Source organism: Parus major, chromosome Z (genome assembly GCF_001522545.3).
Source record: "Parus major isolate Abel chromosome Z, Parus_major1.1, whole genome shotgun sequence".
Taxonomy (NCBI): Eukaryota; Metazoa; Chordata; class Aves; order Passeriformes; family Paridae; genus Parus; species Parus major.
The window spans coordinates 31,281,534-31,301,534 of record NC_031799.1 but is presented as its reverse complement, the minus strand read 5'-3'; the positions used below and the strand labels follow the sequence as shown (position 1 = coordinate 31,301,534).

General features: G+C 36.6%; 1 protein-coding gene across 1 annotated transcript in view; it reads right to left on the bottom strand.

Annotated features, from left to right (window-relative positions):
* Nucleotides 1-1,913: 1,913 nt before the first annotated feature.
* The window catches only part of CCDC171 (coiled-coil domain containing 171), a 155,530-nt gene continuing 137,442 nt past the window's right edge, over nt 1,914-20,001 (bottom strand). The window contains exon 25 of the mRNA XM_019009210.2: nt 1,914-2,213. Within this exon, the coding sequence (XP_018864755.2) occupies nt 2,200-2,213 (14 nt within the window). The 3' untranslated portion in view covers nt 1,914-2,199. The remainder of the gene's footprint in view (nt 2,214-20,001) is intronic.

Below are 20,001 nucleotides of genomic sequence, written 5' to 3'. Positions count from 1 at the left end.
CAGAAGACTGAGGGAAGACCTCACTGCAGTTTATCACTTCCTCAAGAGGGAAAGAGGAGGGGAAGGCACTTCTGTCTTCTCTGTAGTGACCAACTGGACACTAGAACACAAGAGAATGGCTTAAAGTTATGTCAGAGGAGGTTTAGGTTGGATATCAAGGAAAGGATTTTCACTCTGAGGGTGGTTGGGCACTGAAACAGACTCCCTTGGGAAGCAGTCACAGCACCAGCTTAAAAGAATTCAAGAAGTATTTGGACAGTGCTCTCAGGCACATGGTGTGATTCATGGGATTGTCCTGTGCAGGGCTAAGATTTGGACTTGATGATCGTTGTAAGTCTCTTCCAACTCAGGATATTCTAGGATTCTAGAGTACCTGAAAACAAGGGTAGTTGGAAGATTTGTTCATTTTAAGTGCTACATCATTTATGCAAATACTCTTTTCCATCCAAAATGGAATTTCACTTATGAAGCTTTAAAATCAAATCCTACATTTGACATATTAGAAGAAATTACAAATTCCATAATGCATAATATTATTTTTCTAATGTATCACTGGCCCATACTGAGAAACAATCTATTATATAGATTTTGCATTCAATTGTTTTGTCAAAAACTACACAGCACATCAAAAGTTAATAGCACTAGGGAGTTCTGTGATTAATATGAAAACAAATGGTATATTAAAAAATTTCTTTTGTTCTTCATTCACAATGATGAAAATGCTAGGATTTAACCTTTAAGGGTTAAAGAGTTTAATCAATGTCAATGTCTGATCTTCTGAAGGCGATAAAGAACAGTCTGTCTAGCGATACCCAACAGAACATCACTTTGTCAAGCCACAAAGCACCCAAAAGCTTGTCAAGTAAGTTACCAGAAACCTCTTTGTGGTTAGAACTCAGCTCCTTCCTGCTTGACCTATTATTTGATATTTGACCACTTGGTTGCAAGACACTTGCTCTTTCCAGCTGAAATGTCACTGGGGCATCTTGTCAGCTCCCCGACATCTCGGCCTGACATACAATTTTACTTTTGTGTGCTACAAGGCAGAAAATGCAGGGCAATGGCCTTGCTTTAAATTCTGTCAGCATCAAAGATGGGCGTCACTCTTGGGTCCTACCAACAACAACAAAAAAGGAGTCTATTTGAAGGTCAAAACAGCCATTACTTTTTAGTCTTTCAGTTTAAACTAAATACATTACCTGCAACGCTGGTTTGGGAACTGTCCTTATAAAGTATATAAACATATCATCAGAAATCCTCCCTCCACAATTGTTCTTCTTTCTTATGAAATGCAGACTTGATAAAAGGGTGAGTTTTCAGCGCCTGCAGGGACCAGATTCAGTGGTTAACTTAACTTGTTCAAATAGGCAAGTGGTATCATGTAGCTTTACAAGGAGCAACCTGACCTTCTCACATTGACCAGCAGTGACATTATTGTGCAGGAAGAGAAGCAGTCACATCATTTCTGTTTTGCACAACCTGCTTAAAGTTTGCAACTAAATGCTTGTCTTCAGTTGAGCTGACAAGAGAAAAGAGGGGGCTCAGTGAACCATGGCAGGGCTGCCATGAAATGACAGGAATCATTGGCATACATTTCAAATAGCTCTCTCAATCCTATTAAAGTATTGCAGTCCTGCTTTAAAATAGACAAGTATGAAACAACTTTGATAGATAGAGACTAAAATGGCTTATTGATTTTTTTTTTTAAGACTGAGGAAAATTACCCAAAATGTGTCATTCTTTAACATTTAAAAATATACTACATAAAAAATGAACAACTGCAATAAATAAAAGTTTAAAGAAATAACTGCTTCAGTATGCAAAACTGACAAGTGCAGAAATGTGAACATACAAATGCACATTTTCATAAAACCATAAAATTAATGTAAAAAAATACAAATATTGAACTACAATTCAAAGATAACAAAAAAAAATACACTTTAATTGCATCATTTTACATTAATATAATTTTTTCCTTCTTGAAGATTATTGATACTAAGAATTTGAAAATCCATTTTCCATTGTTCTTCTGGGATTGGATGTGACATCCAGGTTGAAGAAACAGATTGAAGACAGAGAACTGTCTCTGTTTTGCATAACACTGTAGGATGTGTCAGGTTCAGCTTGCAATGCCAAAAAGTCTGAGATAGAACTCTGGTCAGGCTGAATTTCTAGCTTGGAGCCACGCTGATGTTTGAATTACCTGTTGTTTCCTGGAATGATAAATAAAGAGTAAAAAAACAAAGTAAAAAGAGAATCTACATTTACTGTTAAACTCCTTTCACAAAGGTATGTATATGAAGTATTTGCAAGTGCTTGCTTCTTCTTTTAAACACTTACTTTGATACCTGAGAACTAACAGTCATATTTAATAAGAAGAAACAAAGGATATTTTCTCAGTAATTCTGCCCATGGAAGTATTAGAAAAAAATAATCTTCTGTATTTGAAGTGCTACAATACTTACAGAGAACTTTTAACCCCTCTTCATTACAATTATCAGATTTCTTTTTTATCAAATAAACCAACCAGTGACAGTCTCCCTGTCACTGTTACTAAGAAATATATGCCATGCTAACCATGGAACATATTTGCTAATTTTTAAAGATACTTTATCATCAGTTGAAATCAAACACTTAATACTCTTCAAATGCTAGCCTGTAAGAAAATGGCCAGAAAATATATACTGAATGTACGTTGATAGGAACATGATTCATATTTCAATGAGTTTCAACATTCAGTCAAACAGATATAAAGGTTAGACTAGTTAAAATTCAACATTAAAGAATTTCCAGCACCAAAACATCACGCATCATAGTTTGAAAGATAATGGATAATATCAGTATATCAGTACTAATAATTCTCTAAAAAATGGGGAAGAAAGACATTCTGTATTCCCCTTAACAAATAAAAGAAAACTCAATGCCATGTTGCTCTTCTGCCCTTTACCAATACAATACATGGTGTGAAAATAACAAAAATTTCATCAGGTCTTATAATATGTGAAAGCATCACATGCAAAGCATAATTATGGAATAGAAACTAACACACTGAATGACCATTATAGTATCTTTAGGGTTCAGAACACTCTCTCTTCGGGAGAGTGTAAATTTTAAGAAAGAGTATAAATGCATATATAAACACACACACATTGAGGTATAACCCGTATATACAGAAACACAAACTCATACGTATCAGGAGAGAGGTGAAGGGTGTGTGCGCATATTCATATTTCAACAAATCCAGTCTCAATTATATGTATAAAGACACATTCATGAAAGATTCCCCTTTCCTCTGTTATCACTGCTGAAGAAAAATCAATTGTTGCCTCTAAGACCTACTTCAACAGTTCCCTTTGATATGGACTCTTTTGATTTCCTGATTCACCACAAGCTATATTGCAGCCACTGTAAACTACTAGGTTATGTTAGATCTTCATTAAGAACCCATACAGTAGCAAATTTAGATGACTGTTTCAAGTATGTACTTAAAATGAGGTAGTGCCCTGAATTTTTCTAAATTATAGGTCTGATGAGGATCAGATAACCAGCAGGACTTGCAAGGAAGATTTGTAACACTCTAGTTTTTCAGTCCTTCTGGGCTCAACTCCCTACCAAATGAGAACCACTAAAAAGCCAATGCACAAATGTGATCTCAGTGCACCAGCAGATCTGAAATGAGATCTCAGTGAAGGCTAATACATCAATTAACAGCCTGTTCTTTGTATGCTTAGTAAAAAAATTGTCTCTAAAATAAGAAACATTCATTAAAACCATTACAACAGTAGTACAAAAACAACTTGTGATGTTCTAAAAAACTTCCATGTGTAAAAAAAATTAAATCAATAAGCTGCAAGCTACAAATATGTTTCACTCTGGATAACAAATATTCAGGAAAATTTAAACATATAGGTTTGTACTGCTTTCAACAGCTCAATTAATCAGCATACCACAATGAATGAAAAATCTCATGCTATAATTACACTCACATATTACTCTTTTCCAAGTTGTAGTGAGGGTTTTTTTAAAAAAATATGGCATCAAAATCCCAGTAAAGAGATAAGAAATCAGATTTCCTTTGAGAGTTGCAAAAAAATGTACGAAACTTAATGATTGGCAGCAAGTCAATAGACTATGTTACAGTAAAAGCTTCACTGTTGGGGGGGAGGGGAGCTCTGGTTTAGTTATCTAGAGCCTGTGCTGTAGCTCTTACACAGAACAGAAGACTACTCATTGAACAGAAGGGAAATCAGATTTAATAGCAATGTGATTGATGTAAAAAGCATTTTTTGGCTCTTACTCCTAAGAACTGTTTTGATCCAATATCTTTATATACCCTCATGATGAATAAAAAAATAGTACCCTATAGGTTGGAAGAAAAAATACTCAGAACTGTTATAATGTTCATTTTCTGAACACATACCTTTACAGAGAAATTTCAAAGGCAGTTATAATTTCCCCAACAGACCTCTTTCATCATTATTGTATTTAGACAACTTTCTAAAACATGTTTTAAAATAGCAAACTCAAATGACTATGCCAAAGCTGGATGGTGATAATCCATCATATAAATATGCATTTAGGTAATTTTTAAAAGAGGAATTATTTATCTGAAATAAGGTGTCTGTTCACGTAAATATTTAGCACAGCACTTTATTTACCGTGTAAGCCATACATGACTCCATCTGAAATGTTACACTTCACCAGGACACATATGTCTAGCAAAAATATGCTTTCAAAATATTCATGGAACATAGAAATTGGTCATATCCTGTGCACAGTTTTCAAAGTTTGATCACTTAGGTTTACAAAATACGTTTTCCCAAAAACAAAATATGAAAAGTTAATCTATATTATGGAATAACTGCTTTCTAAACCTTAGTTAAGCAATTTTTTATTAGATGTGGAAAAGATTTCTAAACCAGTTCTTCTCTATGGTTGCTCTGTGACTAACCTACAGTAAAATTTAGGATCTAGTTTGAAGGTTGTCTCATGATATATGAGCTGTTTTACCACAGTTAAAAGTCATTTATAGTGGGTTGCTTTATTATGATAATATTGTGATGGAGTATTTTCATACCATCATTACTACACCCTTATGTTTTTATTACAATGTCAGCCTACTCAAAAACATCATGTTGTGATCATTTTGCTTTTGTATATCCATATTTGTGAAAAAATGTGCACAGCTGAAGACTTGAAATTAGAAGACTATGCATGTGCTATGACATTGGTGCAGATAATTACATAAGGAAATAAACTGTTACAAATATACTGTGTATCTTCATTTGTAGGAGAAAAATCTATAGCTGAAGCTGCAAATTAGTCAAAACAGTTTCAGCCTTCAAAATCTACACAAAAGCAATTTTACTGGACAATTTTCACAGCTTTTCAATTTCCCTCAGCTATGTGTGTTACTACTACAACTTCTTTCACTTCTCAGGTTTCCCGCCATTAATTTTTGTCACTTAAAACTGCTTTCGAATACTCAATTTCAAAATACAGTAGCCCAAACTTCTCTTCTGCTTCCTTCTGACGTGTAACATGCTACCTTATTAAAACAAAAATATTATTAGAAAATCAGAAAAATAAATAGTGATAATACTTTTGTGCATTAAGGCTTCTAGGTTATGCACACAATAACAACTGGCTTCAATTGAGGTAAAAATGCCATGAAATTGCTTAGAATCAAAAGAGACCAAGTAAGAGACAAAAGGGCATGAAGTTTAATACGGAATACAAGTTATGACAGTTCCCAACCTGTGTGATAATGTAAGTGTAATAACAAGTGCAGTGTTACATCTCAATGTAAATGAAACAAAATTGTTGAATTATAAGGCCAAAATGTGATCTGTAATTTTCCAGAATACAGGGCACTTAGGTGTGTGAGCACTCCTGTCAGTAAGTACAAATGCAGAGGGAGGAGTAAGCTGTAGTTTCTTCAGAATTCTAGTGACCCCTAAAATCCCTGGAAAGGCAGCAGCACAGTTTCTCAAGAGTAGGAAGAACTTTAAGTTAAGCACAGATGCAGAGAATGGTGGGGGAAAAGTGAGAAACAGTCAATATATTTCTCCACAATTGATTTCTGATATTCACTTCTCTCAGCCCAACTTCAGAACATGCAAATACACAGTAATACCAGTAGACAGCAAATCAAACGGCCAATAATATTCTCTTCAGCTTCTCCAACCTATACTATCTTTCAGCTTGTATCCTTTCACTGCTGCAATATCAATTCCAGTAAGTGTTAAAAAAAAAACAACAGTGTCTTCAATAACCATTTTGCAGTACTTATGTGGAAACCCTATTTCCCTATAGAGAAAGATGAACATTGTCAGATGATTCACAACCTCCTACTCAGACTATTTCCAAAACCATTGTCTGGCCTTTTGCCAGACAATGCCAAGGGACTTCCAGTATGCTGGTTTTTTGTTAGGTTTTGTTGTTGTTGTTGTCGTTGTTTTGTTGTTTTTTTCTGTTAAAAGTAGCTCCAAGAGCAATTTCTTACTCTCAGTGAAATAATCAAATAAAATGCTACAAACTGGTATTTGAAACGTAAACTATGACTTGTGCATGGATGTCAGTGCAGTACAGTGCTAGTTACAAACTCTTTCAAAGCAGGAATTGTATGACCAAAACTGGAAAGTTTGCTTCCTGTGTCAATGATGCAATTCTGTATGCTGAGGCAGTAGGACTAAATGGGTGCTCTGACAAAATGTAAGAAAACGGTAACACTCGGTATAAATTTTAATTGTCAACACTCCTGCCTGGATTGTGCAAACAATTTGCTATCAGAGAATAATTCAATGGGCTGCCAACTCATTCCATATTAAGTCAGAAAGGTAGACACACACAACATACTTTGGGTGTTGCTAGCCAACAATACTAATGGCTTTTTTCATTATCAAGAATTCCCTCTTCCACTTTCAGGAGTTTTTAAACAAATATGTGTCTGTAATTTTAGGAAATCACAATTTTTTTCTTACTTTCCTAATGCTCTTGCATTTAATTCATTCACTGAAATCACACTCTGGAGGCTCAATTAAAAGCAATTAAGAGAAAGATTTCATTATATATTGTATTTGCTTTCCTAAAAGAAAATCCTGTTTCATTCAAACACACTTAAACCTGGTTTGTTTAAAGAATACACAGGACTGGATGGATTATCACACCCGATGAACACTTTATCTTCAATGTTTTGTTGGCTTAAAAACAAGTAATTTGGTTCTGCACTGCTAATTTTGCTGCTTTCTAAAAGTTTTGGCCAAATTCCACACACAGTCTATGCCGTAACACTTTGTTTCAGATGCTTCATTGGAATACACAGGGAAGTTTCCCTTTTTTAGGTCAAATTCTCTGCACTGCACTGTTAGTATCAAAATATTAGACAAATAAAGCGTTGCTCTGTTTTTTATGGTGAAATGATTGGTCTGTTTTGATTTCAATCCAAGTTTCCAAATTCTTTAGTACTTAGTCCTTTTAGAACCTTTAGTACTTTAGGTCTTAGTACTTTTTGCCCATGATACTTACCACTGTCTTTCCACTTTCTCAAGAATGGAAGCAACTTCTATTTATTTATTAATTCAATTAGACTGGGTGGCCAACCCAAATGACTATTGCTTTACTTTGTGCTGCACACTGCAAACAACATTGAAAGGTACAGTACACTTCCTATTAAGGCACCACTCTGTGTTTCACAGCAGTGTGTAAGATCATCTCTGCATGTAACTGATGCCTCTCCTGCTCCAAAGAAGGCTTTCCTGCTATGTGACTTTCCCCCCAGCTTCTCATTGCCTTAAATAAGTATGTCATTCATGGTTCCCCCTGGCTCTTGGTTTCTTTCTAGCAAGAAGGGGAGAAGAAGACAACAATCAGAAACTAAAAGACTCACAACACGATGTGAAGACACTACCAGCTCACAAAGTAGTCCCCCGCTACTTAGCTTTTTCTTCTAGGAAAACAGTCCCTTTTCCACTATTTAAAGTGTCATACTTCATATTCTCATGAGATATGTATTCAGCCATCATCCGAATTCCTATCCAGAGGACTGGCTGATGTAAGCCTTCAAAGTTTCATCTGAGTAGCATGTATACTGCTGCTCTAGCAGAAAAAGGAAAGAAGTATATTTACATTCATTTTGCCAAACATTAGCATCTTCTGTCCAATCATTTGAATGCAGAAGTGTTAGGAGAAAACAGCTTAGAGTACAAGGGTTGACACATACAGTGTGAAATCTTAAGGTGCTTGAATGCAATGAGGGAGAAAGTGAGACAGAACCACGTTTCATCTCCCTAACTGTGCTACAGTCCACATGAACTTTGTGACAGGTCTCTGTCTCTCAGCCACACTTCACTAGCTTCTGCTGACATTCAGCTGTCAGACAGCAACCCTTTACCATGCCCCTAACATGCTCTACAGCTTCACCCAATTAACTCGCTTTCACTTGACATTGCAGCAAAAAGCTTCATAATAGGTGGTCAAGGTGCACAGTGTCTGCTTGCCCTCTAACTGCTCACGCACAGCAAAATGCTACCTTCCTTTTTGTCTGTTTGCGACGAACCGGCACAACTACAATTTAGGCATTCTGCTACAAAATGGAACAAGGACAGTGGACCTTTGCCAGCAGTGCATTTATTTATCTCTTACCAAAAACTATTCCAGAGCTAATAATGACAGCAATTTTGGCAAAAAGAGTAATTACACTAATTTGGTAAAATACTTCACTTTTTACTTAATATACTGTAACACCAATTTGGTTTCAAGGGGAAAGAAGAGAAAATGTAATTTATTTGCAATATTAGCACTTAAAGACACAGAGAAGGAATGTCTGCAAACAATGAAAGTGTCTTTATGACTCAGCTTTCTTGCATTAAAAAAATCTTTAGATATTCAGATTTTTCTTATGTATTTCTGCCAAATACACAATACTTTTTAGGAATATTTTTAGAAATATAGATCGATGTAGCTAATAAACAAATGATCTATTAAAAATATGGAAATCAACATTTTAGGATTCACTTCATAGCTTATAGAAAAACAAGACCAAACACATTCACTGTTGCTTTGCTAACAGATGCCTTGAAAATACTTCAGTTTGCTCACTAGATCTCTCAAGTATATTTCTATATAAAAATATGGAGTAGGTCAGGAAAGTTCCTTAAAAAGTCAATATGTATGTAATAAGTACTGATGATGCCCAAGTGCTCTTTGCTGAAGAGGGTGGAAGAGTATGGATTGAGCACTGATGTCTGGACAGTGAAATTATGAAAGCCATCGTGGCATTATGGCATATATACCACAATTCTAACATGACAGGTCTAAAAAAACTATCCATGTAGCCCTTTAAGATTCTGGTTTGCTAAACTACAGCAAGCTCATATAGGTTATGTAATTTATTTTCTTTACAAGCATATCTGCATAGGAAAGTCCCCTTGTAGTTCTCTAAGAATCTCTGAAAGGGCATTTTTTCCACACAAGAAATTTTATTTTCACAAAGCGAAGGAGACATCAAGACTGTAGAAAATAGAAGCTCGAGAGAAGTCCTAAACATGAAGTAAGGAAAACAAGAAAGGAAATACATTGATTAAGATGTAAAGCAGACTCCTCTCATGACAGAAGTTATAGGAAGAACATAGAACCAACTTGTCTTAATGAAAGGTGGTGAACAGCAGCAAATCATAAGGAATTGTAACTCACCTCTGGAAGAGGCTGCTAATGCAGAAGTGGATAGTTTTGCAGGAATGAAAAAATTATAATGAACACCTCACTCAGATTCCATATAGGAAAATGGCATTACTCAGAATTAAAATGAAGTGTCAGGGACATGCATGGACTCATAGTGAATAATATTACTGTAGATGTTGTAAGTGAACAAATGTTATTTTGGTTCACTAGGTACTGAGATTATAATCTGGTGTTGTTCATAATCCTGAAATGACAACAGAAATGCTGATGTCCAGATCTGACACAGCCTTTACTATCCACTATCGAGGAGTAGATCAAAATTCACTCATTGGAGACAAATGGAACTAGGACCATAAACTGGATACAGACATGCACCTATTTGAAAAACAGACTGATTGGAATCTCATATACAAAATACAAACACTTGGATTTTGAGTCAGAACACCTGGACAGTTGCATTAGCCTAGAGGCTAATCTGAATGTCAGTTAATCTAAATAACTGTATTAAACTGAGTAGTCTCTTTAAAGAAAGATCCTCTAGTGACAAAGCAAAGAACGACTAATTTATACTACATGTTTAGAAGTGAACCAGTGTTACTGCCAATTTAATTTTCTCAAAATTACGGTTTATTATTAAAATCATCAAGGCATTAGGAGAACAAAGGGTTCCATCCTTTTAGCACTGGCCAATGCATGCAGATTTTCTGGATAGCCTGCTGCGGAAGTGTAGGCTTCTACCTCCTAGCCAAAATCCTGAAAAGGGCTTCATCCCATTCCGCCATAAATTAGATTAGAGAAAGATTCACCAGAAAGAGGTACATTTAGCTCCTTGTAGGTTTAGTATAGTTTTCTAAGTTTTGTTTGCTTGCTCAAGACAAGTTGTTTAATGTTCATTGATTGCCATTAAAACTTAGCTGAAGCAACTTCAGGAGGGAATTACGCCTTCTCCAGTAGATTACATGCGCTATCTGAAGCAGTGTATCTTCAACAGAGTTCTAAAGGGCAATTTTTTAACAGTAATGGTAAGTCAGGGAGAACAGTTGGTTTTCTAGCAGTATTGCTTATGAAGTATCAGCTGATATCTGAATAGCCAAGGAAAAGTATTTCAGGCTCTTTCAGCTGATGGCTAATACATAGGTCTTCTGTAAATTCAAGATCCAAATTACATTAACTGGGCAAGGAATCAAGCTTATCAATTATAAACAACCTGAGTGTGGGTGAGCTGGGTTTACTCTCTTTGTTGGTTTTGGCCAAATCTATATATATAATTATATTTCAGACTGAAATTAAATAAAAAACATCTAATAATTACTTGAACAGAACTTTTTATACTTACTAGATTCCTGAGCATAGCCTTGAAGAATTCTTCTTAGCCCAGATACTAATCTCTTTCTATGAGCTTGAATATGCAGTTCAAGTGAGTTCACTAAGCAAACGGAACCAATATTTCCTCCATACCAATCATATTTTATGTGAATAAAAACTTAAAATATGCTAATGAAATTTCAACCTTTCATATGTATTTAAGCCAAATGTGTGCTCTGAAAGCAAAGTTAAAAAAAAAAACAAAAAACAAAAGAAACCTCAAACAAACAAAAACAGATACCACCACCCCATACAACAAACAAGCAAATAAAAACAGCCCAAAACCCAGAAACCACCAACACATTCAACACTCCAAATTTCATCAGGTAACTAAAACTTCTAAAAGTCATGAAGAACATAGAAGAAGATTTAGGAAATTGTTTTTCAGCTTTTTGGTTTGTAAAACCAGAAAGGTGTAATACGAGTTTAAAAAATTACGTTTTCTAAAACAACCCAACTCCAAAACAGCGATGTTTCAGTAATTTGTGCTTTGTACATTGCAGAATTATACCTTAAATTTCTTTACTTAGAGCTCCCATTGAGATTAAAGTCCTCTAAAACATCTCATATTTAAAGCACAGTACACTTCAGCAGGTTATTAAATTAAACTCAAGATACTTAAAGCAATAGGATGTTTTGACATATACAAATTAAAATTAAACTGTATGACTTGATGTGTCAGGAAACTTTGCAAAGCCCTAGTTAAGTTACAATGTTTAATGCACAGACTCCCAAAAGAATGCAAAGGATTTAATAGACCTTGTGAAAAGAAACCTGATGTCACACAGGCTTTGAAAGACTAACAGGCCCCTGACCATAAACATATAAGCACCATACAAGATGATCCTTTTGTGATCAAAGGAGACACTCAGTACCAAAAAAAAAAGCTGAAAAATTAGTGAATTGTTTCATTATTGTGGTTCTGGCCTTCAGAAACTGTACATGTCAAATCATCTGCGTCACCTAAATAGAATAAAAGTATTTCAAATTACTGGTGAAGATACAAATTTAAGAGAGCCAAGTATTGCAATGTCACCTTTGTGGCAACAATTACTGAGTCAGCTATCAGTTTATGGGCCAATTTCAGTTGAGACCCAGATCCAAAGGGGTGGTGTCAGAAATCAGTGTGGCTCTAAGAGCTCTATGGTGCCACTCTGAAAATAGGAATTCCTTTAGGAATTCAAGGAGCTACACCATCTGAAAAGGATGAAATAATGTCACTGCTTTCCTAATATCATCACATGTATCAGGGAAACTGCTGGTGATTAATCAAACTATCTGTGACCATATTTTTAGAAAATTTTATTACACACTGTTCATTTAAAAGGTACCCTCCTTTCCACCCAAATCCTTGTATAATAGGGAAGTGAAACTACAGTTTAAGATGCACATTTCTTTCTAAATCCCTTTCCTGAACTGAATTGATAAATAAACTTATGGAAACAAATGCTATTTGAATAATCAAGACCATTATAATAATAATAATATCCTTTTAGCTGACAATAAAGCTCTACCCTATGAAGTACTCATTTCCCATTTTAAAAATTTGTTCAGTGATTAGTTTATTCAACAGGTCAAACTTCTGGACAGAGTTCAATCTTTGGACAAAATAGGTCCTCACTGTGATCAACCAGAAAAACTCTGCCTTCTCTACATAATATGGGTTTCACAGAACTAAATGAATTTTTTTTATACAACTTAGAAACAATAAATAAATAAATATAAACCTGATGGGTAAAAATTAAACAGTGTGTCTTAAATATGTAAGACCCAATAAAAAGGAAGACAAAGATGTAACTTCCTGTCTGTATTCCCTTGAATCATGCCAACATTACAGGAATGAAATTATGTGTTAAGAACAATATTATGCTTTGTCCATTAATTGAATTTCCTGTCTTTCTATCTCTGTAAGTCATACTCTCCAATATATTTCAAAGATTTGGTTTTTCTTAATTTCTCATATTAAGTTTTATGCTTAAAGTAAAAACTGCAAGACAATATAACTAGGCAAATATATTTATTTTTACAAGACATAGGCTACTCTATTTCAAATGTCACAATGTCACAGGAGTGCAAAGGTTTTTTTCAATGGGAACCTGCAGTATTATAGAAGGCAGGGGGAAAGAGCATTAACAAGCCAGCAGGAAAACAATCTGATTTCATAAATTCTAGAAAGGCACAAAATAGACTGTTGAAGTGTGCAGCTACTCTTCTTAACCACACTCACTATCTCACTTTGGCCTGAAGGGGATCCATCCTCCCCTATGTGGACTAGTGAGGTTAGTTCTGACAGTAAAAATCTGCTGGGGGACCTAGGATAGAGACAATATTCAACCTTATGCCCCATGACCTTCCCCCTAGTCTGTGCACCAGAAACAGAAACTAAAAGGAGACAGAGCATCAGAGACAGTTGTCTCCTGTGGAGGGAAGGTTGACTGCTATCTGGCACCAAATGATCTACTGGTGAGGCCATGACTACCTCTCTTCCATCCAGAGGGAAACACAAACCTCTTAACATGAGATTTTCCTTTACAAAAGCTAAAGTGTGTGTGTGTGCATATATATGTATTTTTTTGTTAAATTATTATTCTTCTTAGTGGATGCATGTAATATTAGTCATGCTACATTAAAAGTGCATGCTGCACATACCTGTATTTCTGAGGCTAGCTGAGAAAGAGACAGGCTCCTGGCAACACTGCCCTAGGTCATACTCTAATCTTCTTTTTCCCCTGTGATCTAGGCAGTGAGCTAGTAGTATAAAGTAAACAAGAACAGCAAAAAGACAAAAACTGTCTTTCTATTATCTATTATCCTGATCAAGTGAACTGCAACCCACAGGGTGCATCTATACATCTTGCACTCTTTATCAGAGTTAATATCTGAAGATCAGCACTGAATTTTCTCCTTATAAACAGTGCTTTACATACTCAGCTTGAAACATAAAACCAAACAGGTGTGAAAACAAGAAAATAATTATTCACAACAGTATAACTTGTAGGATCTAAATTTAAAATGTCAAAAAAATATTAGGAAGGTGACAGACTGGATTGCATGGATTCACTCACCATTTAAGCATCTATGCTAGACTCATTCAGGCACAGCTATGCTTTAATCCCCTCCAAAAATTTCTCAGCAAATTCAGAGTTTCAGAACAAACAGACATTCCCTTTATGTTTAACCCACAGTTTAGCAGGGAATAATAGAAGCTTCCTGGCTCTCTTTCTTGAAATAACTTCTTCAAAAGGGGGGAGGAAGCACCTTCTGGCCTGAGTAAAAGTCCTTGAGTCTGGAAAGAAGTGAATTTGTCTGCCTTTGTAGAGAATATTCCTTTTCTTCTATAAAGACAGTAAAATTGTATCCTTGGCTCTGTTCTTTTGTAAAAACTTTTTCCCAGGGTTAAATGTCCTGGTCTATAATATCCAGTTCTCGAAATAACAGCCTGTCTAGCACTCCCAATACTTTCATTTCTACTGCAGCATTAACAATATATGTAATAATATATGAATGCTTCTTTTAATTTGATGTCCTGGAAATATTCCTATGATCGGTGTGGGAAGAAGGCAAAAGAAACAGCAGTGTGTAGCCAACAGGAAGCAAATGTATGTGGCTGATGAATAAAACTCATTTTACATTGCATTTCATCCAATGAAATACATTTCAAAAGACTAGTGCAAAGGTGTCTAATAAGGAAAAAGCCATCAGATGGTTGTCTCCTGACTTACATCTGCCCTTCACAGCAACTGGGGCATTTCTGAAACCTTCTTTTTCAGGAAATGCCACCTAGTATTTGCAAAGAAAACAGAAGATTAGCTCATTCCAGTATTTCTCCTTTGTAAACTAACAAAATAAAGTGTAGGCATCCACTGCCTTGCTCTCCACTAATCTGCTGCAGGCAGAGAATGAATGCTTGATGATTTTTTACAGGACAAACTTGAATCTGCACTTTAGACTTGCTTCCTTATTCAAATCATTAGTTTCTCGAAATCCATTTCCAATTAGTTGCTCCTGAAGGTACAATTGTTGCACTGGTCTGCATTTACGGTAAGAGATGAATACAGCTTTAGCTTCCAAGTGTCTTGTTTTCAGTCCTGGGAACTGAGGATCCTTGTTCGTGAGCTGGTAGTTCCAGTACCTCACTAGAAACACATTTCTAATGCCATAGAAATGCAAACCATGAAGGAAAAAAAAGGAAAGGAGATTACCTTCCTGAAAACACGACCCTCCTCTTTTTTCTGACTTAGCCAATGACTTGAAAGATTTGTTTTGTGCTTAACAGCGGAACAAACCTGCGGATATTTAGGAACTTCATGGTTTCCATTAAACCACACAGCATGGACATTTGGAATTTCATAGCAACAGTGAAGTGAGAATGTAGATCTTACTTTTCCAAAGTACCGACCTCTGCTGAGAGTTAACACCCACACGCATTCTCGCACATTCCTTAGCCAATTCATGTCATTAAGGAGAGCTGAAGAACAGACCAACAATAAAAAAACAAAACAAAACAAAGAAAAAAAAAAAAATACCACAAAACCCAAACAAACTCCACTTAAGCCTCTTTCTTAAGCACTTGAAAGTAAAATGCTACAAGTGGAAAAGTAATGTTTAAATGCAGCACTCTTTCTGTGCATTTACACTGTTTACAGCATTAACCCTGCAACTGAAAAACTGAATTATTGGAAACCACCCAATTATCCAAACATTTACCTCTCTGCAGGTGTAAATACATGGGCCTAATAAGCCTTCCCACTGTGAAAGCAGTTACTTAAATTATATTAAAATATTAAAAACTATTTAATGAGCTTTTTTCCCCTAAAGTAAATTGAGTGTGTGCCTTAACCTGCTTCAGGCAAAGGAAGTTTCAAACATATTGGTTTTGAAACTAGCCATTATTTCCCATGTTGCAAAAATGGCAATTTTATTTCCCAACAGCAAATGAAACTGTCAGGAAAATTTAGATGCAATAAAATTGGGTGGCTAAACCAACATGCTGGATTTGGAATAAAACTGAATTAAAGGAATTAAAATTAAGCATTATGTCAGTCAAACTTTAGAAAAAACTATTTGAAATGGGGGAGGGGGATATGTTGGGGTACAGGTTTTTTGCAAAAGTTAGGTTTTGGACTTGGTGGGGTCCACCCATAACTACCCATTTTATGTCCATCAACTGTGTCACATTTGAAATTTGCGCAATGAAAAATATTTTGCATAAAATGTGTTGCTTCTGGCAACATTTCTGCCTAAATAAAAAGTTGTCAGGCAGTGTGTGACTTTAGTGGTACAGAGTTTTAAAATGGTGGCTTCAGTCCAAGGCTAGCTAATAACGGCTGACATGCACTGGAATCTTGAGGCCTAAATCAACATTGTTTTCACAGCTGTAATTAAGCCACCTAATCAGAAGCACATTTTGACGGGACAGTTTCTGGAAGCCAGACATTACAATTTCTTATGCCTGGAGCGCAGTGGCTCATGAGAGGTCCTCATTTAATTTCAGGTTTAAAAAAAAAAAAAAGGCTGTAAAATGAAAAGAGTATAAAAAAAAGCAGTGTATGGCTGTTGAAATGAAGCAGGCCTATGTGTTCATGCCTTGACCAACCCTGCATCCCACCCTCCTTTGGCCCTCTGCCGAGTCCCCAGCTCTCAAGTGGCAGCTACACACAGTGAGATTAAGGGCTTCTGCCAAAGTCAACAGATGAGCTGGTCTGAACTGGCTCTCTGTGTGTTCTGATTGTAAATTGTGCTGGTGATGATTAGAGAACTCTAACACAGGATGTCAACTCTTAAAGCTGTCCAGAGAAAATATTTTTTCTTTTTTTTTTTAGTTCAGGAAATTTTTTTAGACTTCTTTTGTGGCTTGGTACATAGTGTTGTGTCTATAACTTTCAGATGACTCAAACATGAATTCACACAAATCAAGCAACTATATTATTAAAAAAATACACTGTTACTTGCTCTCATTGGCACACTTCCCTCATTTAGGAATGTTTATATAGCAGTGCTGCTGCAGAATGCAACTCTCTGATTAGTACAATATAGCACTCTTGTGTTTCTTCCACCTGCCAAATGGAAGACAGCCCCAAAATTCAGACTATCAACTATGTTTGTTGTATAATCATCAGTTTGGGATGTTGTCATACCTGCTTCAACAGTATACTGTCTTGCTTTTTTCTTGAGCACAGCTACACTGGTAACTTTAACATAAACTTTCAACCCCAGAGGCCACTGTAAAACTATCAATATGAAGGCACCAGTCACTGGGGTCTGATTACATTTGGTTCTGCACTTTAATTACATATGGATTCTATTAACTGAAACTTTTGCCTTATAGGCAACATTTTAATCAAATTACTATAATTTTCAAATATGTTACAACAGTCTGACAAGTTTAAAGTTCACATACCTAAAATATTGAGTATAAAAAAAAATTTTGCATAGAAAAGGAAGCATTCTTAACAAAATAGCAAATGTTGTTGGATTACTGGTTTTTAAAATGTTACCCTAAGTTGCAGAATGTGATTTATAATACAGGTTGTTGTTGTTGTTAGTAGTAGTAGTAGTAGAATTAGTATTATTGTAAACTGTAAGATTTATATAGTTTGGTTACAACTATTACCTGTGTAAGCAATATCACATGACCAAGTGATCATTTGCATTAGGATATGTGCATTCCTTGGCTACCCAGTAGCAAGTGATGCTCAATTTCTTAAAGACAGGAAAGAAATTCAAATATTTCAATAAAAACATAATTTCAGGGAGATATTACTGCTTGGTAATACAGAGTCTTACAGAGAGACATTAAACTTAGTAAATCTTTATTAATAGAGTTTCTATTTTCACTTGTCTGTTATTTCCACATTTTCACGTCTATTACTATCTCAATACTTGGGAAATTTTCCTTGTGGGCCTGTCAGATTTTTCTTTATTTACTATCACTTCATGAACATTCACATGTTCCACAGCAACTATATGATTACTGAGGTCCATATTTACTGAATTCTATCTTGTCACTAGAGAACATGAAGTATAGAGCGAGAAACTTAAGAGAAAGGTACAAGAGAAAAACACTCTCAGAACATCTGCATCTTGTTTCGGGAAACCAAACCTTATTTTCACAAACAGTCATTGAGAGAGAAAAAGTTCTCAGAAGACTTTCCCTTGGGAACAAATCAGCCCCTGAGAGCCTGAAATTCTCTCAGGTTCAGAAAATCATGTCCACACTGCCTATGACTATTTCCAGGAAAACACATCAAGACAGAGAGTAGCAATAAAAATAGCAAGTCTAATTACTTTGTGCAAGGCAACTTAAGAACTAGTACTCCAAATTTTCACAAAGGAAATTCAAATGTGCGTAAGACTACATGAGGTAGTGAAAAAGCCAAGCAGAGTATGTTGGGTTTGCATGGTCTGGTTTTTGGTAGCAGGGGGACCATGCAGGTGAATTCTGTGAAAAGCTGCTGAAACTTCCACCATGTCTGGCAGAGCCAACCCCTGATGGCTCTGAAGGTGGACATGCTGCTGGCCAAAACTGGGCTAATGAGTGAGGTTGGTAATGCCTCTGTGATAATGTACTTAAAAGAAAATCAAAGCAGAGTGGGATGCAGTTTTTTTCCCAGCCTAGAGAAGAGGAGGAGGTGAGAAGATGTGAGGGAAAACAACATGAAGACACCAAGATCAGTGGAGAAGGAGGGGGAGGAGGTGCTCCACGTACCAGAGCCATGACTCCTCTGCAGGCCATGGTGAGACCATGGTGAAGCAGCTGTGCCCTGCAGCCCTCTGGGGTCCATGGGGATGCAGAGATCCACCCACAGCCCATGGGGGAGGTGCCCATGCCAGAGTGGGAGGAGGCCTGGAGGAGGCTGTGATCCAGTGGGAGATCTGGTGGAGACAGGGCCCTGCTGCCAGGGTGGAGCAGCCTGTCCTTGGAGGGCTGCACCCCATGGAAGAGCAACCCACACCACAGCAGTTCTGGGAGGACTGTGTGTCCGTGGGAGGGACTCACATTGCAGCAGGTTTGATAGGTCTGCTGCTCGTGAGATTGGAGGCACGTTGGAGAAGCTAATGGAAAACCCTCTCCCATGGGAGGGAGCCCATGGTCTCACTGGGGAAGGACACCTCTCCCTGAGCAGTGGAAGATGTTGGGTGACAAACTGAACAAAACCCCCATGCCCTGTCTCCCTGTGCTGTCAGTGGGAACAAGGAAGGGGTTAGGGGAAGAAAATGTGTTTTCAAGGGCTTATTTTACTTGTCATTATCCTCTTGTGACTCCGTCAATAATAAATTCATGTTTTACCTATAAGTTGAGCCTGTTTTGCCCTGGAAGTGTTTTCTCCCAGTCTTTATCTCTACTCATGAAGCCTTCATTAAATTTTTCTCTCCTCTGCTCAGCTGTGGTAGGGGAGGGTGAATGAGTGACTTTTGTGGGTGCCTGGCATTGGGCCAGTGTCAAACCACAACACAGAGTTTTCTTTCAGGAGTTACCTGCTTCTTGCAACACCTGGGAAGAATTCCTTCAATTACATCAGAGATATGGCTCTGGCCCATGAAAGACACTCTCTGACACTTAATATGACACCAATAAAAGCCTTTCCCTTATGCAGCAAGAGAACAAGCAAATAGGTAGGATTTTTTCTTTCTAGTTCCATCTTCATAATCTTAATTTAGGACAATGCATCCCTGTTAGATGCAGGTCTTTGCCATAGAACACAGATTTAACTGGTGACAAGGAAACAAATTATATGGGAGAAAAGACATGTAAAACCACTACCCTGATCAACCTGGTTAAGTAGGAAGAAAATGTCAGGGAAACAGTTAACTAACTGATTTAACTATTTCTTTTCTCTCTACCCCCTATGAATGGGGCTCATGTAGTTCTTGAGAACCGAGAACTACTCCTTTGAGTAGGGAGAAAAGTGTACATCTTGCTTAATGCAGTTTTTCAACTCAGAAGTATGAGAC